We start from the raw sequence: 25,116 nt of genomic DNA on the forward strand, positions 1-25,116 counted from the left end.
TTTTAAATATTATTTCAAATATATTTACATTTCTTATTAAAAAGAAGGTATTTATTTTTGAGTAATATTTTGATATTGTCTCATGAATTCACATTTGTGAAATGTATATTTATCTGAATGTCTGTCAATTTTTATATATGATTTCAAACATATTTGCAATTCTAATGTAAAAGAATGTACTTATTTTTTAAGTGATATTTTGATATTTTAATATAAATTCATATTTATCAAACGTATATTTGTGACTTTCTGTCTATTTTTGTTTATTTCAAATATAAATATACTTAAATAAATACATTATTGATAAAATAAAAAAATATATAAATACAAATAAAAACCTTTTTTTTTCCATAAGAAATGTACATTTTCTGATGAGATAAATGATGAATTTGTATATATTTTTTTAATATATATTTGGGTATTTTTTTTGTCATAAGAATTGAAAAAAAAAAAAATCCAACACATTTTTGCTGGATTAAGTCTTAAACAGAAACACTTTTGGTGGTGGCCTCGAGACATGCCCCAAAAAGTTGCAAGTAAGACTTTTAGATCCCACGACTTCTAACCAATAAAGCGGGCAATGAGAACTGCTGTCATTCGTTGAACACACAAATATGACAATACTACCCCCTTCTGGTAAGTGAAATATACAGCCGATGAAGTGGACGGGAGACGAGTGCAATGCCATAAATCGGCCACATGAGCGCAGCAAAGCAATATCTATCTCTCAACCTTTTGTATCCAGCGAACTAAGAAAAGCATTGTTTCGGAGTTACAGAACATGAATGAAAAGCGAATGAATCTCATTGCTTTACATCTGCGTTGCATGGAGTCTAGCATTTTGTGGCATCTGTTATTTCAATCCAAAAACAGTGACCTGTATAAGCTAACGTCAAATACTGAACGAATATTTAGCTTTATCAGCAATCCAGAACATTCATTTGTGTCCACCAGGGGTCCCCATCCTCACATTTTACGTCGGAATCCCGAGACTTTAGTGTGCTTGAGACACAAAACCAAAACAACGGCAGACATTGTTAAAAAAAACTTAATTCTTCTCATTTTCAATTTCCTTCTTAAATGTAACAGATTGAAAATATTGTAGCTCGGGTATGACAGACATCGCGTGGTACTTTTATTTGAAAATATGAACGATTGAAAAAAAATCACAAGAAAAAAAAAAGAGGGACTAGAGCATTAAACCCTGCAGTCTTAAAATAATGTAAATGGCGAGACCTGAGTGATGTGGGGGTCAGAATGAGAGCGTAGATTAATGATGGAAAAACGAAGCCTCTTTCTTTTACTTTCTATTTATCTTTTTTCACCATCTAGAGGAGAAAAAAAAATCACAAGTGGTTCATGATGCTTCATTTCCCCATCACTAGTGAAGATCTGCTAGGCAGTTAACTCTTTGTTGAATGATTTGATGTGAATTGCAGCCATTGGCAGCTCCAGTGTGTTTTAGTTTAGTGTTTTAGTTTTCTAACTGTACTTTTTTAAGTTATTCAATTCAATTCACTCATCAAATCCCAAAGAAGTATTTTTATATTTTTTTCATGAGACTTGACATTCAACCCCATATATATATATATATATATATATATATATATATATATATATATATATATATATATATATATATATATATATATATATATATATATATATATATATATATCCCCCCCCCAAAAAAAAAAAAAAAGTTTGGCTAAATGAGGGTCTAAAAATGACTTGTACTTTATGAACCAAGTAATTGATGACTTTAAGTAATTTAGTACCAGAATAATTAATTACTTTACATAATGACAAGCTAAAGAAATCAATCACTTTTGTAATCAAACAGTTACTTTGTTCATCAGTTATTTATATTTCACAGATTCAAGCCATTCAAACATTCCACATCATTCCACGCCTCTCCCTGAAGCGTTTTCACCTTCACACACAATTTCTTCAGGAATTGCACATATTCTAGTTTACATATATGACCACTTTAAGGGAGATTAAATGAACATGCTGAAATTTGTTCGGGTGACAAGGTAAAACCTATTTCCTAAATTCAAACACTACTTTAATACTTAATTCATATGGCACCAGCCATTTTGAAGCTGACAACAATTAAAAATGAAAAAAAATTATTACTTACATGGGATTGAATGTCTAGACGAGAGAGGGTAAAAATCCGTCTTTGGGATTGAACGAGTAAATGGTGAATAAAGTTTCCTTACTTTTCCACTGGTCTACATGCGATCGGGCCTCACCTGCTCCAGGGAGCCCACTGGTTTATCAGGCAGACGGCTTGAGGGGAGGGGCTGCAGGCACTTGAGGAAGGCATGCTGGGAGAATGGGGCTTTCTTGGGCGGGAGAGGACGTGATGCCTCTTTTTTTTTTTTTTTTTTAACTACCGCCGCTCTGAGCCAGCTCCTGGCAGTCGGGACAAGTGTACACCATCCCGTGGGCGTTTTGTTGTCCCGTCCACACCGCCGCCCCGTTGGCATGGCACTCCTGAGAGGCCAGGGAGCTATGCAACCTGGCACAGTAACTGCTACTCTCGCCGTGAGAGAGATGAGGGGTGTGTGGAGAAGGAGGGGACCATGGTGATGATGATGATGATGATGATGAGGACGAGGGTGAGGAGGAAAAGGAGGACTCACCAAGCCAGGTAGATCATAGATACGATGAAGATGAGCAGCACGAAGGCTCCCGCCGCCACGCCGTACACCCAGATCTTCAACTTACCATCTGCGGAGGAAGAAGAGAATAATTAGTGGCTTGTTATCCATCGATCCATTTTCTAGAAAAGCTTATCCTCACAAGGGTCACAGGCTTGCTGGTGCCTATCCCAACTGGCTTCGGGTAAAAGGCGGGGACACCCTGAACTGGTTCCCAGCCAATCGCAGGTCACAAAGAAACGGACGATCATTCACACACCCAAGGACACCTAAGGACAATTTAGTATGTCCAATACACCTGCCATGCATGTTTTTGGAGTGTGGGAGGAAGCCGGAGCGGCTGAAGAGAACCCACGCAGGCTCGGGGAGAACATTCAAACTCCACACAGGGAGGGCCAGAGCCAGGTGGATTTGAACTTGTGTCCCATTAACTTTTTACTTAAGAGAATCTAATTTTTCATAATGGGAGGAAAAATCCACAGAATTCTAACAACACCATTTATATTACATATAATTTTTGGTCAGCAGATGTAAAAATGAGTAAGTAAAAACAATCATCAATTACATTAGGTGCTTAAGTCCTATAGCAATGATTACTCTTGGTATTTAGGTAATCGATAACTAATAGGTACCAAGGTATTTTAGCTTCTAAAGTACTGAAGCGCTATACTAGGTACTAAAGTGATTAAGCTAAATTGAGTTATTCGTACAACCATTTTTCAACCCTCCTTAAGCCAAATATTAAAAAAAAAAAAAAATCAATATGATTAAAAAATATGTGTATGACTACCCATGATAAGAAATTATTGGTCTGTTTGCTTTTAGATGGGAATAATAGATTTTTTTGGAACAGTTAAAATATAAATAATTTACAACATTCACTTTCAGGAACGATCTAGTTTGATAGAAAAATCATATTTTAAAAAACGGAAATATTGCTTAAATATTTATATAATAATTAGTTTATCTATATATTTTGATTTGCATCTTTTAATTTAGCATTTTTTTCAAATAAGGTGGAACTTGTAAAGTTTCATTGATTAAATTATTGAATACCATTTATTCTTATTAGTTTAATCCTAATAAGAGAGAGAGAGAGAGAGAGAGAGAGAGAGAGAGAGAGAGAGAGAGAGAGAGAGAGAGAGAGAGAGAGAGAGAGAGAGAGAGAGAGAGAGAGAGAGAGAGCGCGACAAATAAAAGCCATTAGTGACCTGGTCCGTAGGGTTGCAGGTACCAGGTGCGTCCCGAGCGTCCAGGCTGCGTGGTGGCTGTCAGGGTGGGGTTGACGGCGCGGCTGGTTTTGACGTCCCCCTTCTTGTCTCCGGCCGTGGGGATCTCCAAGACGGGGATGGGCGCGCACTGGTCAAGTAGCCCGCTGGACGACAGCACTTCCGTGTAGCCTTCCTCGCACATGCACACGCCCGCCTGTAGGGGGTAGCACAGGAGTGTCGATTTTTTTGTGTTTGTTTGTTTTGACTGCGACTTCCTGTTTAACACTCTTTACTTCCTGTTGACTGACCTCGCTGCAGTAAGACGTTGGGGGGACGCACGGCGGGTGGCACGGGCCGTCGTCCATTACGGGGTTGGTCGGAAGGCACCCCCCTAAGGGAGCAAAAACAACAGCAGCGTCTAATCAAGCATAATAATGATATGATAACACATTTCAAGATGCAAGATCAAACTGGCTCTAACTTGGTCAGATTGAGTTTTTTTGTCAAATTTTGTTAGGGAGGGGATGGCACTCAGTTTTGTCCATTTGTCAAAAAACATGGTTCGAATTTGGAAGTGATCACACACAATCTTTGGAGGATTTTTTTGAATTGATTCATTTGTGTTCATGGTGTATTTATTTATTTATTTATTTATTTTTTAGAAGGGGGGGGGAGTCACCAAATTTTGCTGCAAAGCTTTGGCCACATGCACTGATTTAAAAAAAAATAATCGCAATTTAGCTTATTCTATATGTTTAATAAAATGTTCCAATTTGCTATTTTGATATTTGATATTACAAATTTTGATTTGAGTGTTTTTGCTATTTTGTGTTACTTCATCTGCTGCTTTGGTCACATGCAATGGCAAAAAAATAAATTAAAAAAAGTCACATTTTTATTTTGTCAATCTGTTTAAAAAACAGTTCCAATTTGGAAGCAATCACACAAAATCTTGCCGTATCCCTGACAATTTCCCTTTAAACAAAGATGGCAACATTTTGGGGCGTGGCTTACTCCACTTGAGTGTGTACTTATAATAAATAAGGAATTTACAAAATTTTATGTAACTAAATGAAAATAGCTTTGGAGGTTTAATGTTCAAAACAAACAGTGTAGCTTGATTTTTGGCAATTTTTTAAAAATCACTTTGCAGTCAAGCTTTAGCCAAATGCAGGATTAAAATAAATAATCACAATTTGGATGTTGTCCACTTGTAAAAAACCCCAAAACAAATCCAAGAAGTAGTAAAACAAAACCTCAACATGGATTTCCAATGTAACATGTATGTTTTTTGATCCTCAGTTGAAAATTGCTGGCATAATGCAAACGTTGTGTACTGCGGCTTAAAAAAACTCCACTTCCTTAATACTCTGTTTATTCCAAAGTGACTGTAATGTTCTTACCAGTGACGTTGAGTCCATCAGAGCGCTGACACCAGATGAACGGTCGTGAGGAGTTGGGCCTAAAGCTGCTCAGCCACTTGTACTCCAAACATTCGCCTCCTAAAATTACAGGGGAAAAAAAAAATAAAAAAATCCCATGAAGACCAATGATCAGCGAGCAGTTGTGAAGTCGTGGATGTGTCATGGCCCAAATGTCAAAAGAGTGCAGCGGAGTGTGTTCTTAATGTTCACCGAGAGCATCGGCTTAATGAGCGTCTATCAGCGGTGCTGAGAGATGATATCAGTATCAGCGTCTCTGCAGACTCAGCCAGAGGAAATGAGCAATTTAACCTTGAACAAAGAAGAGACACGCTCGGCTATCTCTGCGCGTCATCGAGAAGGCTCTCGTTCATCTGAAGGAGCTCACGCCACTTCAACCTCACTCGACATCGCAAGCGTCCTCCTGGAAATTGAGTCGGCTTGGCTTTGATAGCCAACCTGCGCTTCGTGGGAAATTCGGCCAACAAAGCCACTTTGATTTAGCCGAATGAAATTTGATTGGCAAAAAAGAGTCGCAAGAAGCCACGGCCCCTCCAAAATTTGTCATCCATTTTGGATTGGCTCAATAGTGACCCCGCTGTCACTATTGACAGGATTTCAGCAGCATCATTTAAACTGCAAGGGGTGTCTATTAGGATTGGGACGAGACCCAAATCCCACAAGACGAGACGTCGCACGAGATTGAGTCCTCGAGAACGAGAAGAGGCAAGATGTTGGCAAACTAAGTTGTCTTTTATTGAGCAAACTGAAACAAAATTACACATCACTTTTGTTACAGGCACATTTTTCAGCTGCAGCTGATGCACGCGGCTTGTGTTAGCTGCGGTCGTTTTTTTTTCGCAGTGTTTACAAACTGTCTTTGTCGAATGTCTCAATATTTTACCATTGTTTTTTTCATAAGTAGAAAATAAAAATATCGCAACACAGGTGAGTTGAGAGTCATAAGTGCATCCTGTATTGCTCCTGTGTAGGGCTGCTTCTACTGAATATTTTTGCATTTGGATGAAAATAAATAACAGAGGCTAAACAGTAAGATTTTAGACCCATATTGTTTTTTCAATGAAACGAAAAGACATCAGACCTACTGAAGACATATTTGACTGCGCCTGATGTTTTCAAAAGTGATCAGTACCAACGGCAACCATAATCCACATCAAAATGCGCAGTTTTGATTTACGTCTATTTGACTGCGTTTGACAAGTAATCCGGTTGTTTCCGAGGCATTTAAGTGCTACTAGCTAGCGGCTAATTTATTATAGGGGCTGCGGTAAACGCGGGCAACATTTGTCATATATAACAAAATGTCAGCAAAATTATTATTATTTTTTTTGTCAAAGTTTCTTGAATTGGCATAAAGTTGTTTAGTTTATTTTGGCTTCTTTAACACTTGGCACTATTGACGTACGTTTACGTCCAAACAATGTAAATCAACGTGAACTATGTTTTTTATTATGTGAATGGGCAAAAAAAAAAAAAGATTTGGGCAGCTCTGGTTTGATCACAAAGCTAGGAAAAAAACCCTCGAACTATGCTCAGTCAGAATGCTAAAAATTGGCGGACAGGCACTTAAAAAAACCAAAAGGCTGGTATTAAACACGTTACAGAAACTGAGGCTCGTAGGGCTCGAAATCGATCCTTTGATTTCTGCGAAATTCAGCTTCCAAAGCCAGCTTTGATTTACAAAATGGAAAATGCTAAATCCCCATGAAATCTCTAATTGCCATGCAAACACACTTGGAAGTCGGGCTGGGCAATACGGTCTAGAAATAAACGTAAATTTTCTTCACTCATTCTCCACATTTTCGATTTTAATAGAAGAAATAAACTCAACGGAAGAAGCCATGCCTTTAGGGTCCAAAAAGGGGATGATATACTTTACCTGTGCAAGGTTGGGACTCCCAGGCCTGGTCAGGACATAGTTGCAGGTTCTCCGGCTCCTGAGCCAGCACGGCTCGTGAGCGCACCCGCACAGAGCCGAAGTCCACGCCGGCCTCTTTGGCGCAAATACTGACGCAGGAGCTCCAGTCGGACCATTCCATCAAGTAGCACTCTCCTGACAAGACAAAGGCCAATCGCCTTGGTGATTATTTGGCTCGAAATCATTTGAATGGTCTCATACTATGTGACGAATTTGTTTCCGTTTTAATCCCTACCTTTTTACACATCAGCAATTTTAACAAAGCCAAATTTAGGATATTAACCAAATGATTAATAGAATAATAGAATGGTTAGGTCACGCGTTATGGCCAGTCATTAGATTGAAGTAGCTTTTTCATGGCCTAAAAATGACTAGCATAGTACGAAAATATCGTAAAATAAATACGCCTGCAAGTGTTTCATAGGTTTTACAGTTTGTTTATCGATGCTTCCTATGACCTTTTCTGGAACTGACAACCCTGCCAACATGGTGGCCACGTGTTCATACGTTGCCTTTAATGGGAGCAGTGCCACTACCAATATGGCCGCTACGCCGGCGTGTCGGATAGCCTGCTCCAGTCTTGCGTGGGGACACAATTTTCGGTCCGTTAAACCCGGTCTATTTGTTCTGGGTCTGTTAAATCCATTTTAAACACGAGCAGGGTAGTACCATTCAAAAATTTGGAAACATCTTTGAATTCACATGGTCTAAAAAGGTCATTACAAGGTCTCGTAATTCAAGGCATTAACTACTGAATAGCTGTGAACTGAAAGTTATTCCAAGCCAAGTATCGTTCGCGTTATAAAACTGACTGAGAAACTAGAATCAAATCGAAGAGGATACAGCAGAGAATACAAACATATTTTGGTTTGAATTACATTTTTAATTCAGTTAATGATTCCCTGTGTTGAGTGCTTGTCTTCACAACTACTGTGACCTAAGTGGATTTTTCTTAAGGTGCTCCAAACGGCCCGATACTGTGTACATAAATCTTTTTTCGTTTACATTTTATTTCAGTCACTGTCGTCGCTCTTTAGGAACGCTACACGTCAATCATTCTACGCAGTAGCAAGGCTAACTTTCATCAAATGCTTCTATCTTATGTTTTTTTAATAGAGAACGTTGAACGGAAAGATGAATATTAATAATGATGAATTATTATTTTGTGAGAGAAGAAAAATCCATAGGAAAGTAGTCCAATTATGATTGTTATCTCCTTTGACCTGTTGTTTTGGCTTTGATGTGTAAATTCTCCACCCACCGCAAGGCAAACATCGTTACTGCAAGATTACTTGTCCTAACTGGCTGCTGTTTTTCTTCACACCCTTTTAACCGCTTTAAAGGTTAATTACGTGTTTCAATTCTCGGCGGCCTCGACTCGCGGCTTGAGAAAAAAAGGAGCGGACAGAATCAATTAGCTCCAATCTTTGGCGGATAATTGAGGATGACCGTTGCAATGTCTGGTCGGCCTCCAGCCACACGGCCGCACTTCTATTCATTTCCTGTACCCCGTCGCTTTGCTAACAGCCGAGATCATCAGAGGTGAGCTGCGTGGGAAATGGATGAATGAGGTGAGACGTGTCTGGAATCCTTAGCTTTTCATTTGAGGAGGAGGTAGAAAGGAATATGGATGCTGCGCAGGTCGGATTTGACGACAGCTGACAAGTGCAACTCGTCAAATAACGAAGAGGGGAAAAGGAAAGTGGAGCAGGGGTCAAGAGTGCACAGGTGTGTGTGTGACTGTGTTTGGGTATTGCCACGCAGCTGAACTTCCTTCCATCTGATGCGTCTCGCCGGCTGCCAGCCGGCAGACACGCTTCTCACCTCTATATCTTAAGGAGACGAAAAGATTCCCGCTGAGACACTCCAGTTGGTCTCTACTTTCTTTCAGATGCTTCGGCTGGTCGTGAATGCTGCTTGAGTGCAGACTAGAACTAGTACAAAAGTTAGCAATTGTCTCAAACTAACCCTACCTGAAGAAAAAAAACTGCAATACAGTGTTCTCTGTTGTTTGTGTGCATGTGTGCAGTATGTGTATACAGTGATCCCTCGCTGTATCACGGCTCATCTTTCACGGGTTCGCTGCTTCACGGATTTTTTACAGTGTGGATATTTTTTTTTTTTTAACAGCGCATTGTGCTCTGAATTCTGAATGGCTCAGGGGCTTCACCGTTGTCTCGAAATAAAACATCGACCCTGTACTGTATTGTTTTTTCACTTGTCAATTTATTACAAAAAGCAAATAAAAAGCTTGATTTCGTCTCCTGTGTCTCTCCTCTAACTGCCGTGCGCGAACGTAAGCGCTAGTAAGCACAATGATTGACAGCTTGGTCTCTGGGAGCCGATCACGTGACTCGTAGGCGTGCCGAGAGCAAACGCGCACACTATGTAGACACAGACAGCAACGGAGAGATGAGCAGCTTTGGAAATCTGACGTTTACCTAGATTTCTTTTGTAATAAATTGAAATTTCAAGTGTATTGTTATAATATAAGAGGCTTCACTTTAATTCGATGTCCGGGCATATCAGTTTATAAAAATCTTATTGCTCAGAAAAAGAAAGAGTTTAAACAATTACTCATAAAAACGTGCAGGTCCAGGACCAAGAGACATAGCTGGGACTGTGAAATACGTGAGTGACAATGTTTCCAACTTTGTGTTACTATGTTATAATGATTGTTTTAAATAAATTTGGGGCTTTAAAACAGGTTTTGATTTTTGGTTTCATTCTATAGTTTAGTATTGGATTGTAAAATAATTAAAAAAAAATAAAGCTGGCTACTTCACGGATTTCACTTTGCGCGTGTTATTTTTGGAACGTAACCCCCGCGATAAACGAAGGATTACTGTACAGTATGTGTGTGTGTTGTTAGTGCTTTTGTTTAGGTGTTGCATGCCTGTGTATGTTTGAGTTTGTGTACATGTGCTTTTATCGTGGTTAATGAGGACATGAAAAACCCCATGACGGACATTTTCCGTACATAAATAAAGTGTATGAAATGTGCTTAATAAAACATTGCATACGGTTTTTTCATATGCTCACTGATCACCCAGCCGTGTGTGTCTCTTTTTGGGCATAAACTTGATTTTCTTTTACAACACACAGTCCATCTATGGTGATCAGCTCAATCGAATAGGCCCCCACCTACTCCCCACGATGCATGTTTTCTTAAAGGGCCAGGCTCAGTTTGTGTTTTCTGAGAATTCAGTGACAGGAACGGTGCAGCTTAGCGAAGCAGTCCGTTTAAATGTCACATCAGCATGAAGACACGTGACAGTGGTTTGAAAAGTCGATGCCTTCTAAGCTGGCGACTCATGTCGTTGTGTTTGTCTTGACCCGGTGTGCTAACAACTAGTAAAGTGCTTTTGCTTTTTCTTTTCTTTGTGTGGGGTATAAGTTGCCTGTTTTAACTGTATTGTTTAGATTTGCATTCTATGAAGCAGCTGTTTACTGATAGGCGCTTTTTTGTTTGCGATAAACGTTGCTATAATCGTGCCCAACGCACCAAAAGTGCCTGAATGATGTGCGGGTATACTTTGGTATTAAGTAATTTTGTTTGTGTGTATGCCACACGCTTCAATCGCTTGATTTGTTTGATTAAGTGCGAGTTATTAGCATTGATTAAATCAGCAATCGAGTTACTTCCTGATACTGCAAGCATCATGGGTAATGTAGTTGAGTTTTGGCAAACGGCATAATATTTGTGCTAGAGCATTAATGGACCGGTTCATTGATTAGAATGTATTACTCTTATGGATCGCTTCATATTATATATGTATAATTTACATATGTTTCTACACATAAATGTCCTATTTTTGTGTTTATTTTGTAAATATCTACTAAAAACTTGAAACAAATTCCATCCGGCCCGTGGGCTGTAGATTAGAGGGTTAAAGCTAGTCAAGACTGTTAACTTTGAGAAAATCCATCATCTTTAACTTTTACTCTATGAAAGAAACATTCTGTTACTTTTTATTTTAATAGCATTAATCATATATTTATCTTTTATCAGCTAATTTTGTCATTGCTGTTTTTCTGTGTGTCCCCTCTTGAAAGAAACTGATCGCGTTATTCCGCCCCAGAATGCTGAACAATCTGTGATGAGTTAAATTAGACACTTTGGAAACGAAGCAGCAGCTTTGTGTTTGCTCTTTCTGGCAGAGCGAGCTAGCACTAATTTCCCTTCAGGGAGTGCTGACACTGACAAAAAAAAAAGTAACAACACAGATTTAAATGTGAGCTCACTATGTTAACACTCCTCTGGCTTTTATCAAGCACCGTTTTAAATTGGGTTCACCTCGGTCTACCTTCTTGTCTTAACCGAGGCGCTGATGATGGACGTTCAGCTCAAAACGGAAACTATGACAAATTTAAACAGCGCTGCGCTGCGGTGTCCTGTCAGGCTTTTGGGAGCAAAGATCCCTCAAAAGCTGACACATGAAGACAGGCGCCTGTCATCAGGATGCCAACAGCTCACAAGAAAATAAACCCAATACTGTTTGGGTTTATCTACAGCTATGGGAGAAATTAAAAGACCATAGCAAAATGATCAGTGTCTCTGTTTTTGATATTTACAGTGCTGCCTTGACATTGAGTTTAATTTGATCTATGGTTTGTAATTTAAAGGGATAGTGTGTAAGATTTAGACCGTTTTTACGGACAGCGGGAAGTGCTGCAGGTGCAGCATTTACCATTGTCCGTAGCTATAACAAACATTGCCGCCTCCGAAGAAGTGCCACCATCCATGTGATATCCTTTAATGATAACTAGACCTATGATTATATTTAAAACATACTGTTGGTCATTAAGAACACATTTATTTGCAAGTTTTCAAATTTACAATCATTTAATTTATTCCTTTTTAATGGAAAACCGTCTAAATCATTGCACAGTCCCTTTCAAGCAAGACTTAAAAGCTTTCAATTTTCGTTGGTTATGGCAGCACCATATGGACAAAATAGGTGGTGTTTTTGCCTAATGTAGGGGTCTGAAATTTTTAACATTAAAGAGCATTAAAGAGGTTTGGCTGGCTATTAGAGAGTGCGACACGTAATGTGTCCTCACCGGGACAAGGAAGCATACAAGCTTCCTTCAGCCGGATGCGTTTGTCACCATCCACGGACAACTCAAGACCCCCGCACAGCTCCTCATCCACTTGGCCGCCACTGTCCTGCTCGCCGCCGCTGCCGTCCGACACGAAGCAGGTGAGGTTCCGGTAGCGCGTACCGTGCCCGCACACAACGCTCTGAAAGAACACCAAGACCAAGAAGACATTTCTAAAAACGCACAAGTCTGCAATTTTGGTTTCTAAAGCAAATTTTAGCGAGGTCCCAAACACAATCTCATTGAGCAACGTGAAATTGGGGAGGCATGGTTCAAGTTGCAGAAAGTCTGCTATTTTCATTCAAAGTGGCCAATGTACGTTTCTTTTTTTTAACTCCTCAAGATGGTGCTCTTGGTTTGCATGTTGCACATTTCAAATGCATCTTTAAACAAAGTTTGGATGTTAGGGTTGGATGTTGCTATTGGGTTAAAGATAAAGGCTGGTGTAATATAAATGCAATACATTTTCAATGCATTTTTAAACAAAGTGTCTCCTTAAGCAATGTTTCTCAAATGTGGGTCCATGGCCTGACTTCAGGGGGTCTGTGAAATAATTTGGGTTATTAATAAAATTATATATTTGTGTTAATTTCATTAAATGATTTTATTTGTTTTGTTTCCGCACACATTTGCAATGGGGATATTTGGAAAAGTTGCTTTCCAAATAAGGGTCCCTGACTCAAAAAAATGTAAGCAAAAACAATATCAACAATGCTTCATGAAGCTTCATTTTCCCATTGGTAGTGGTCATTATAGAATGTGGGTGGAGCATGGTGACCAAGTTTGATAATCCAGATTGATTTAACATAATATTCCATGCTGGACATGAAAAGTTAATTCACATTGACTTCATATATTATTCCATACTGGACATGAACTGTTAATTCCCCCCCCTAGTGTGTGGATTAGGGAGAGGTTTTGGTAATTGGACCTGCCATAAAATTAATTTAGAGGAACAACTCACCTCAATGGGCCATTGAGCCCACATTCCTCTCAGCTCCTCATTTTGCTTTATAACACCAATGTATTTGATTTACAGCCAGTCATCAAGCGTTTTCTTTTTTTTTTTTTCTCAGTGAGACTGGATAATCCATACATCATTCATTAGTCCCAACCTCAATTGGAAAAATAAAAAAAGTGACCCGTTACTTTGTTTTTTTGTTATATGTCTGAAAACAAACTGATTTTCTAATATTTCACCTTATTTTTTGGGCTAAGATAAAAAATGTGTTATGTTTATGTGGCTGCGACGTTAAATAAGCATCAGTAAAGCTATGCTAGCTAATTAGCCGCTACGTTCTGTCAGGATTGTGATCACTATCCATCAAATGATCTGTCAGTCAGATTAGAGCAATGGCACACTTTTGAATCACATAAACAAGACCAATAAACAAATCAAACTCAGCCATGAATGAAGCCCCTGCGGGAACGAGGAAGAAAGCAGATTTGCTAGATAACTCAGTAGTTTAACCATTCATATTAATAATGTACATTTGGGTCAGTTTGGCCCAACGGCCGGAGTGTAAACAAACACAGCAATGATGGAAGGCAATTACACATGGGAGAAGATGATTAGAGTGACCCAAACTATAAAAACTCCAAAACAGCTCTTTGCTGCAAACGCCGTTTGCTGCGGAGTCCCTGAACGTGATGGGAAAAGAGAAAATGACTTGAATTATGGCGTTCTTAAAATCGGCACACAGAGGAGGGACTCAATGAGAAAGATCTCCCTAATGGACATTATGCACTGGAAACAAGGCAAATTGAGTATGGAATTCATTGTGTAACATACTGTAATATTGCATTATTTTCAGTTCAGTTGTCTTTTTTCAACCGTCATTTTATTTGCTTTCATGTCCCCTTAGGCAGGAGTGTCAAACTCATTTTCATCACAAGGTACATCAGTTCCAACAGCCATTATGGCAGTACAAATCATATACGGTACGATTAAAGCATATTCACCTCAATGTATTGTTGAAGATTGGTGCTGTTGTCACATTTTTTCACAAATTGATATTATTGGTTTGTCTCCATGTTGTCAGTGGTTTTTATACGCTATTAACCAATTTAATGTGTTGAAAAAGCTGGAGAACAAATCTATTAGCGCTCATGAACACTTACAATGTCTGAAAAGTAAAACTCTTCCTTTTCTCTCATTACATTGACATTACATTGACATTATGTATACTCAAGTTTGAAAATCTGGATGTTTTTTAGACAATAATAAGTGAATTTAGTTAGGTTAGATATTACCATACTTTTTCAAGTACAAGTCAAGTTTTTCTTTGTAAATTTCAACCCCCATGTTCAAAACCATTTTAATTTTCTCCACACAACTGTGTTTGAACAGCATTCATTCGATTGGCAAATAAGTAATGTCATGTCATCTACAAGTCATCAAATGATTATATATACTTGCTTGCCTCTAACATTGAAAATATATAGATACATATACATACTTTTGTTATGCGTCGCCATTTTGCTTGTTTATGACCAAAAACGAGAGTCTGCAGTTAATTTTTTTCATCTGACCTTGACGCACTGAGTAGAAAAAGGAAAAGAAACTGTGAAAGAGACGTAGCATGCCCTTATTTTACTATTGACGATGTTAAGCTGGCACTGAACGTCGACGGCCAGCTGAGGTCAGGCTGAGGTCAGGCCGCCTGTTTCAGAATGTGCACAGCACTCGAGAGTCTTGTAATTGTGAAGGAAGCAAAAAGGTGGAAAGGAGCTCCTGCAACTACTACGTATATTGCGTGATATGACATAGAAATGCCTCTTGTGGTAATTTCATTATTTTATTAAAATAAAGCATCATGTGCTTTAATTGGACAGCCATTATATATGTAACCACTAAAATCAGGGATCAATTAATCTCGTTTTTTTTTCAAAAATTCACCCAAAAAATAAAAATACAATATGGTATATTGGAATCATAATTTGGATGTGATATTGGCAGTAGTTCACAACACTACTTAGTTATACCTAAACGTACCCTCACTAAATAAGATGGCAAAATCTGATGTGTAATATTGTACAGACCTCCACACGGCACTCTGACCAGGCGCTGTACTGCCATCGGTAGCACGGCCTCACCGGACACGGCTTCCACTGCACCATCGGCGACGAACATGGACGACCGTCACCCTGCGAGGCCTGGACCACAGACCTCTGACGCCACATCTTGCCTGGAGACCACGCACAATGAAATTACATCAGCGGTCACAATGAATCTATGTGTACTGCGGTGTAGTCTTCTGTCTTCACTGTAAGAAAAAAAAAATCCAAAAAAGCTTCATTTTGTCACTGTGAGCATGTTGTATAATTCGGTTGAGCTCCTGCCATCTGGTGTTTTTTTTTTTTATGACTTCACTTCATCAATCAGAAAACTTTTTCTGAACAAATGAATGCAGGGCATCGATCACATGAGAGACAAGCACGAGTTTAAAAATAGAACTCATTACATAACAGTGCACGATTGAAAGCGACCCCGTTTCCATCTCATGTGCACACACCTTGACAAGCGGTGGAACTTTTCATCCCACGCACATACTTGATCCACAGAAACACACACTTAATCCACAGAAACACACACATGCATATCTGGGCACACATATTTGAATGGGTAATCAAGTCAACATCAATGAGGGGGGAAAAAAAAGGAAGTACATCATCTACCAAATATAAAAGCCAGCAAAATTATGATCTTTTATTCTTTAGTTTCTATTTCCTGTTGGTCATGGCCAAAGACTGTCCAATGTTTTGAAAAGAGTTTGACATGGATCATTTATTTTGGTAGGTTTCTACTTCCTGTTTCTTTTACTCATTACAGGACTACATGAGTGGCCATTTTTTCTGAACAAAGTAGAGAATAAAATGCATGTTTTCATTGTACTGCAGGGGTATAGCAAAATAAATACAAATAATAAATAGAATGGATAATAAATCATAGTTTCGTAGGAATGCGATCTTTGTTGTTTTCAGTATGTTCTTGTTTTGTTGTTATTCAGAGCATTAATAGTAATAATCTGGAAAAAAAGATGTCTTTGAATCTGTTTGTTCTGCTTTTATGAACTCTGTCGAGCTTTCATTTAGATTTTCATTTCAAGGTTGTATTTTTGAATATTTCCCAATTTCAAAGCTTGACTGGTTGACTTTTTGTAACCCTAGGACTTTCATTTATAAATGGATCTTATATTTTGGTAGGTTTTGCCAGTGACTGGATTGGTGTCTTTTTGTGAAGAAAAACAAAACAAACAAACTAACTTTTTGGGTGTTTTTTTTTTTGGGGGGGGGGGGGGGGGGGGGGATTTCCATTTCCAGTTTATTTCCCCCACGTTAGCTTGAATACTTCAGAGTGAATGATGGAATAACTGCATATATAAAACACATTGTTTGTACACCTATTAGCAGGCAAATACACACACAAATATAAACTATTCTTTATGCGATATTACTGTGGAACTTGTAACAGCTTACTTTGTAATCTTGGGAATATAACAAGGAGGAGAACCAGAGAACACCAGAAGACCTTGGTGCTCTCTCCTTCTTTTCACTCAAGCTCTTAGCCTTTTATTCTGTCTCTTTTTATTGATAACTCCGACAGTGAAAATGAAGACTGTCATGGCTGTGTGCTTGCTAGCTGGGGTATAAATGCGTCACTGTTAAGGTTTTATGTACCAATTGTACAACACTTTCATCATTTTGGTGCATCAAAGCATCAGATGAAACTTACCATCGAGACCGCAGGTCTGCGAGCACTCGGACCAGGTCGACCACTCGGACAGCTGGCAGTTCACTGGGCACTCCACTACGCAGGAGATGTTCATTTGCCATTTTTTCTCCAGGTTCAGCTGAATGCACGCACACACGCACACACACACACACACACACCACATGAAATATAACGTAATAAGATAGCATAAAGCGGTGGTTAGATTCGGAAGTCACGCCTTGGTGGTTTACTCCGACCCCCATGCAATGGCAATACAACTCCCAGTAGCCTTTGCAGCTGTCTTATGATATGCAGGAGCATAAGATCGTGAGCTTTGTAAATAACCCAAACATCACAGCAAGCTACAATTACAAGGACCAAAGACTCGTTATAAATGAACACAATTCCCCGGCCTGCAGCAACAACACGGCACCCATGTGAATACTGCACAATATTTCACACGGTCATTAAATAAAATAAGGAGAGGGACAAAGGCGACTCACCTCCTCGCAGAACTTTATGTCCACCGATTTGCCATCGCTGCGAACGCAGTCCAGCATTCGCGTCTTGATCCCCTGCCCGCAGACGGCGTTTGGACTCAGTTGACACGTGCTCCAATCTGAACAAAATATTAAATCAAAACATACAAGACAGCTGTGAGCAGCTATAAAGGGCACTTGCAGCCCTGCCAACCTTGGAGTACTTTTAGGACATACTGTAAGGCAACCTTTGAAAATTTGAAAGGTTTCGACTGGCCTGCAAAGTTTCATGAATGTACGACCCTCAAAAATCGTGTTGCCATGACAACAGTGTGCAACAAAATAAAAAGCGTAAGATAACTATCTTTTAACTCATTCAATCGCAAAGACATATTTTTACGTTTTTTTAACAGTCTAGATGGCTTGGTACTTTGTGAATTAAGTGCAGAAGGAATCAATTCATTTAGGTGAGTAAGTACAAAAGTAATTACATCAGTACCTGGAGTAAATGATTACTTTTGGCTAATTCCGTACCAAAACTAACCGATTCCTTTAGTACATCAGTAGTAAAGTACTAAAGTAATGATTGCAAATAATGATTCTATATGAATAATGTAAATAATTGATTACTTAAGTACTTAATCACTCATATTAATTGTTTACTTTAGTACTTCATTACCTCAAGTAATTAAGGTCCTTCAGTTACCTAAAGTAATTGTTTACTTTAGGCTACTTCAGTACTTTAGCATGAAAACTAATCTATTCGCTTAGTACTGCAGTATCAAGGCAATTAAATACTTTAAACTAAAATAATTGATTACTTTAGCACTTAATCGTCTAAATTAATTGATTACTTGAGTACTTATTTACCTACAATAATTGATTATTTAATTCATTTAGTACCAGCCATTTTTAAAACTTCTATTAGCCAAACAACTGAAAAACTAAAAATATATAAATAAGTACATGTGATTGAATGTCTGTACTCTCAAGAAAATAAAAAAAAAGTATATACGTCTTTGGGTTTGAATGAGTAAAACATTCTAAGATGAAACCCCCAAACAAAATTCAATGTCAATATACCAAACCTTGTTCAACTGTAAACACACAAGAGAAACAGGTAAAGCTTACTTTATCAGTTCATTCCCCATCTACGAATCCCAATCGCAACATTGATCCATACATAAGGCGCACCTGATTATAAGGTGCACCATCAGCTTTTTAAAAAAATTAAGTCTTTTAGGTGCGCCTTATAGTGCGGAAAATACGGTAGAAGAATATACATTTTAGATGATTGGATGCAGTAGCAGTAAAATTCATTTGATCAAGGATGCCTGATTTCCAACCATCTGTATCTAACATAACAGTAATTCAAAGCTCAAACCCAACTTTCCCCGTAGTCCTTGGTTTGGCTAGATAAGATGCAATATTAAAAAAAATGATCCTATGAATTGTTGCATTTTTACATTATTTTAATGCTTCCAACTACATGGTAGGTGCAAAGTGAGTTTCATGCACTTGTGTGGTTCTGCCTCAACATTTTTTCTCCCAAATTCTCTCAGAAATAAAACAATATGTCTGCTTTATAATGTTTCACATGCATGCCACTTTGTGCAAAAACAAAACCCAAAAAACCCTTCACGCAGGCCACCACCAACTCCAAGCTGACAAAAACAAGCGTGTCTGTTTTTAGCCACAGCCAGTTCATTGATGAACACCACAACAATAACACATGCAGTGTGGTGCGTGTGTGTGTGTGTGTTCCTTGTGGGAGGTGAGGTGTGCTACTCTGGGGACTGAAAGGGATAAGAACATTCGATGCGAAGGTGTAGCACAGATGCTTTCCACCGTGGCTTTGATTCAATGATGCGCTTGGCTGGAATGAACCATTATATTTGGATGGTAGTGTTGTGTGAATGTGTGCACATGCGTGAGTGTGTGTGTGTGTGGTGGTGGTGGTGGTGGTGGGTTGTTCCTATATCACCTGGATAAAAATGTATTCACAAAGGGTTGCTGTTAGAATTTAAGGGGCACAGGAGACCGAGAAATTGAAAATAAGAACATAAAGCAACTGTGTGTATCTGTTAAAGGTGTCATTTTATGGAATAACTGAATGAATGAAATAGAGCTGAAACAAAGTGAATTAATGGCTGTGATCAAAAGATCTTTAAAAAATATATAATATTAGAAAAATCTAAAATGTATGTACAGCTGATTGAGATCATGTAGAACCCTCTCAAGGCAAGTGTATATACTGTATGTACATATACATATATACACATCTGACAAGAAGAACATGTATTGTTTATTGTTTTGTTTTTGGATGCATGCTAAAAAAAATGCAATATAACCCAGATGAAATTAGGTTCTGCATGGATTGTTCTACCATCCGTATAGTCTTTTGAAACCCTCAAAAAGCAACAGTCATTTGTCCGCTCCAGTGTATTTATGTCAACAAATAAATGGCCGGTTGTTGGTAGCTATCGCTATGCTAACAAAGCTATAGTTACCTGTGATGTTGTAGAAGTAGTTGAAGCAATTGAGGTTGAGGCTGCAGGGTTCTTCTTCGGTGGTGTCAGGACAAAGTCTTCCAGCGCTAGGCGAGCGTAATGTGTACGCCGCACGAACGCGACCGTTACTTCTTGTGCATGGCTGAAAGCAGAGAAGAAGCGGACATGTACTTTTTGTCCTCGTTTTTAGGTCATTCTGGCGGTATGTCAAACAAGAGATGGCACACTCCTGGGAGTGTGCTAACTAAGTGGTTGTGCCATGTTGAACTTGACATGGTGGAACCATCTTGGTGAAATTTCAGTTGAAAGACTTGGACAAAAACTGCACAAGTGTTAACATGGTTGATTTTTGTTTTTGACACTCATCACCACAAACCTCCACAGAGATATTTGTTTCTATACGCTTTCAGAAACATGGAAGGTAACTTTTTAAAATGTTAAAATTAGGCGGGCACTAGGACCATGTCTCTCATCCAGTAGGCATGTTGCTATGAACCTTTGATGCTTTGAACCTGTTGGCTTTGTCTTTGCATTTTGGACTTTGTTGTGCGAAGAGTAAAGATCTACACTAGCACAGCAACGTGTGGTTTCTTCGCCTCGCCACAATATCAATTAATGAATCAACAGATTGACCAATTAATCAACGGATCGACTGGTCGACAATCTACTGACTCTTGATGGGACTTTTGACGCTTTAAAAAGGAGCTGTTCATTCACTTAAAAGAGCCGTTCAAAAGACTGACTGTCAGCTATTTTTGTTTTGTATATTTTGAAAGGTCAATGTTTTCATCATAGAATAAACACTGCTGTTACTCACCCATTGGTGTCATGCTTTGATTATTTAAGTGTGACCTGGGCTGAATTTATGTCAAAACAAGTTAGCAAATAGGCATGTTAGCAACTGTGCCAAACTTTGCTTAGTTTTGACATGGAAAAGTCATCAAATAAACATTCACACATTTTTCAAGAACCAAGCAAATATACCATTCATGAGACTCGGTTCGTTCACGAACGTCACGTCGCTACTCCTGACCGACTGCCTAACTAACTTACTGAATCAACTAACTTATTGACGCGCCAGCTAAGTCACCATGCTGCTATTTTATCATTACCCATCCTCTCTTCTTCAGATTTCTTTCCTGGGTGAACCTGTCGCCACACTCTGGCTCCCTTCCCGCATCAGTTTCTTTCGGGGAATGTTTCTTCATCAAAATATGAAGATCATACACTTTTTTTTTCTTATGATTTTTTTCTTCTGCTCTTGACTCAAGAGCCCCGCGGTCCAATTAGGCACCGAGAATTGGGGAAGTGCGTTAACGACTCGGAGCGTTGCCTCCTCCTGGGAAACGTTCCCATATCCTACAAGGACACTTACGGAACGAGGAGTGGAAGAGATGAGAGCCAAAATGCTTGAAAAGTTTCAAGGGTGATGATGGTATTGGAGTGCAAGATTCACATTGATTCAGAGCGTTACAACACAAGTCTGGGGAAGGAAGCAGAAGTTTCCCTTATCCCTTTATCTTCAGCCGTGCAAAAACACATTGAATGACTCAAACGTTACCTAAATCTTACATAACCTTTTTGTCTTAGCCACTAAACATTGACTTCTTGGCTTTGTAATAATGGCTGGTTGGTTAGTTAGTTCGTTAGTTACTTCTTAGAAAGTTTGTTGGCTAATATGTTAGTTGGTTAGTGTCAGGCAGTCAGTTGATTGGTCACTTTGATTTGTTTTCGGTTGGTGGTATGAAAATAAGTTGGTTGATCATGTGTCTGGTTGGTTACGTCCGTAGTGGGTTAGTTGGTTAATTATCTGATTAGTTGGACAGTAGGTTGGTCAGTCAGTCAGTGAGTTGATCGATTGGTGAGTTAATGTGGTAGTTTGTTGGCAAGCTAGTTGGAAATTTAGTTGGTAAGTCAATTGTTTGTTGAACGTAATTTGGACAGTTAGTTGTTTGGTCACTCAGCTTGTAGCAGCAACAGACTGCCCCTGCATGACAGCAAACTCACAAGACAATCCAAGTTGGTTCGTAAGTTAGTTGATTGATTATTTGATTAATTGGCCATTAGTTAATGAGTTGATCAATTAAGTTAGTTAATGTAGTTGGTAGGTTGGTTGGCCATTTGCTTACTTAGTTAGATTGGACAATTAGTTGCTTGGACAGTTATTTGGTAGCAGCAACAAACCGTTCCTGTGTGACAGCAAACTCATAAGCCAAGTTAGTTAGTTGGTTAGTGACTTGTTAGTAGGTTTGGTGGCTGATAGGTTAGTTGGTTGGTGGGTCGGTCTGTCACTCGGTCAGTTAGTCAGTTGATTGCTTAGATTGGTTTCAGTTATTATTAAATAGTTGGCCAGTCGGTTGGTAAGTTGATTAATTGGTTTGTTGATGTGATGGTTGATTGCTTGGTTGGTTGACTGTCCGGCAAACTATTTGGCCATTTGGTTGGTTAATTGGTCACTTAGTTGATTGCTCTGTTAGAGGTAGTTTGGACAGTTAGTTGGTTGGTCAGTTAGCTTGTAACAGCAACAACGTGCCCCTGCATGATAGCAAACCCATGAGCCAGTCAGCAATCTAGAAGTCAACCAATGGGTGATCTGTGTAAAATAAAGTCAGCTAAACTGCTGCTAATGAATCGCTGCTTCCAAGCTAAATAGTTGGTTGCTTACTGGATGAGTCATTCAATCGATTTGATTGTTTTTTTATTTTTATTTTTTTTATTATCTTATTGTAACGGGATCAACCGATTAGCCTACTATGTATACTACTACCCCCTACAGGGCATTATCACATGATTTTTTTTTTTCTTCTATCAAATGAGTCATTTACATCTGCGCTCAACTTTAGCCACGTTTAAGTCTTTTTGAGACCATTTTTGAGGCCACTTTGATAACCGGCTCCTTTGGATTTAAGGATTAAGTGTTAAGACTTTTTGAGGCTCTGCAGACACCTTGTACTCGGGGTCGCTGTAGTTATTAATGCGGTTACATTAACACACTGATGTGGGTTTTTGTGTAGTGCGTGCAATGTCGAGTGCGGCGTGTCATCAATCATCTCGCCTCCCGGATGAATACACCATCAAGTGTGTGTATGCGTGATGTACAAGCACTTTTTCTGCAACATCCCAGTGCACACGTCTCTTCTAAAAAAATAAGTCACTCTTGACAAACACAACACAGCTTGCCAGTAAATATTAGTGACATTATGAGAGCTTGTGTGTCCTCACCAGGCTGCAGCGGGTCCAGGGACCCCAGTCGTTGAGGACGCAGTCTTCGGGGCAGGGCAGACGGCTCTCCCGAGCCCCCAGGGGCATCTCCTCAGGGTCGCACAGGTAGTCCTCTACCGCCTCCGAAGGCCCGTCGATGGTGTTGAGCATGCACCTGTCCGCAGCAAAAGCTCAATTAAGAGACCCCAGAACGTTAAATTGATAATTAGGCTGACCGGTGGATGGTTGGCGGGTAAAATGGTCATTTAGAAAGTTTGGTCTATTTTTGAGTTTCTGTAAAACGTTTTAACTAGATCAGATGCTTGCCCTGTGGGGAGTTATTTCATCAGTCAAGGTCATCAGCTATTTTGCTGGTTTTAATTGACTGGTGTTGTCTAGTCAGATGGTAAGTAGTTGTTTAGTTACTCTGTGGTTTGTCTGACAGCATTTTGTTTGGCTGGTTCATCAGTCAGTTTTGTCAGGAAGAGTAGGTGTAGTTAGTTGGTAAATTGGTCAGTTGGATTATTTTCTCTTAAGCTGTTTAACTAGTTTATTGACTGGTTAGTGGGTTATTTAGTTTGGTTTTGTTCAGGCAAGTAAATGCATTTAGTTGGTAAGTTAGATGTTCAGTTGTTAGTTAGCTGGTTAGATTAATTGTTGTTTGACTTACCGCTTTTGGTTAGACGCTTAGTTTGTGAGTTGTTAGTTGACCCGTCAGAGAAGTCAGGTATTTTGTTAGGTTTATTTGTTTGGTGCTGTTTAGTTAGTTAGTTAGTTAGTTAGTTAGTTAGTTAGTTAGTTAGTTAGTTCATTTGGTTTCTCACATGGTCAGTTGGCAGACAACTAATACATTGTTTGGTTAGTTAGTTAATTAGGTTAATTAGTTAGATGATTATTTGATCACTTATTTATTGTTTGGTCAGTCACTTGGTTTGTAGGTTGATTAATCAGTGTAGTCAGTCGTTTTTTATTTTAATTGGTTGGCAGTGTTTAGTGAGTGAGTTCAATGTTTAAAGTGGTCAATTAGTTCAGTCATTTGGTTAGTTTGTTTGGCTTGCTGTTTAGATGATCAATTGTTTGGTTGAGAACTTGGTTAATTGGTCATATAGTTGTTTAGTTAGTAAGTTGATCAGGTGGTTGGTTTGTTTTCTGTCTGGTTAGTTTATTAGTTAATTAGTTAGTTGGGTGATCACTTAATTACAGTCGATGGTTGAACCTTTACCTAAGATGGTCAGTCAGTTAGTTGTTTAAAAAATATATAAGAAAGACAAAGACAAAATTAAAAATGAAAGAGTGAATAGAGTTTTTAATTTTATAAAAGGGCACTTTGACCTGGGTTAAAGGTTAAACTAATCAAATATTTCCAAGAGTGTCTACTAAACTGAAAATGCAAAGTGCAGTATGTGATGCCTACCGGACTTTTCGTGTCTGCACGCCTTCTCCACAGTTCTCCTTCAGGTCCACGTTGCTGACCTTCCACACACTCCAAGGCTCGGCCACCCAAACGTACTGATTACAGTCACTTTGACACGGCACAACCTCATACACCTGAGGACCCCAAGCACAGTTTAATCATTACCCTTTTGATTGGCACCGTCATTTGAAGTTAGAAATAAACAAACGGTGGTAGAAGCAGAACGAGTAGTCATGCTTTATGTTGGAAATGAGGGCAATAGAGTAGTAGTTACCTGAGCCTAGAGCAGTTGATAACATCCAGAAGTCCAGTAGAGCAGGATTAAAAGGAGACATGGATTAATCAACAAAATGTTTACACACAGAACACGGCATCATTGATTTAACAAGGCAAAGGATAACATCAGAACTCACGCATCCAGACAACGAAATACAATCACACAAATACATAACTCT

The 25,116-nt window shown here is 39.0% G+C and overlaps 1 protein-coding gene and 1 long non-coding RNA gene across 2 annotated transcripts in view; one reads left to right on the forward strand and one right to left on the reverse strand.

Moving 5' to 3' along the window:
* The window catches only part of thsd7ab (thrombospondin, type I, domain containing 7Ab), a 110,669-nt gene that overhangs the window by 5,552 nt on the left and 80,001 nt on the right, over window positions 1-25,116 (reverse strand). The window contains exons 16-28 of the mRNA XM_088410582.1: window positions 24,936-24,941; window positions 24,662-24,795; window positions 23,269-23,422; window positions 20,047-20,188; window positions 17,561-17,676; window positions 17,079-17,196; window positions 15,386-15,531; window positions 12,305-12,485; window positions 7,202-7,375; window positions 5,284-5,382; window positions 4,189-4,271; window positions 3,881-4,094; window positions 2,652-2,739 (exon numbers count right to left, since the gene is read on the reverse strand). Coding sequence (XP_088266708.1) covers window positions 2,652-2,739; window positions 3,881-4,094; window positions 4,189-4,271; window positions 5,284-5,382; window positions 7,202-7,375; window positions 12,305-12,485; window positions 15,386-15,531; window positions 17,079-17,196; window positions 17,561-17,676; window positions 20,047-20,188; window positions 23,269-23,422; window positions 24,662-24,795; window positions 24,936-24,941 — 1,655 coding nt within the window. The remainder of the gene's footprint in view (window positions 1-2,651; window positions 2,740-3,880; window positions 4,095-4,188; window positions 4,272-5,283; window positions 5,383-7,201; window positions 7,376-12,304; window positions 12,486-15,385; window positions 15,532-17,078; window positions 17,197-17,560; window positions 17,677-20,046; window positions 20,189-23,268; window positions 23,423-24,661; window positions 24,796-24,935; window positions 24,942-25,116) is intronic.
* On the forward strand, window positions 12,272-16,608 carry LOC148426425 (uncharacterized). The gene is made up of 2 exons (XR_015865073.1): window positions 12,272-12,444; window positions 15,384-16,608. It is a non-coding gene; the product is annotated as an uncharacterized LOC148426425 (long non-coding RNA).

Source organism: Hippichthys cyanospilos, chromosome 3, assembly GCF_059441005.1.
Source record: "Hippichthys cyanospilos isolate Australia breed blue-spotted pipefish chromosome 3, RoL_Hcya_1.0, whole genome shotgun sequence".
In the NCBI taxonomy this organism is placed as follows: Eukaryota; Metazoa; Chordata; class Actinopteri; order Syngnathiformes; family Syngnathidae; genus Hippichthys; species Hippichthys cyanospilos.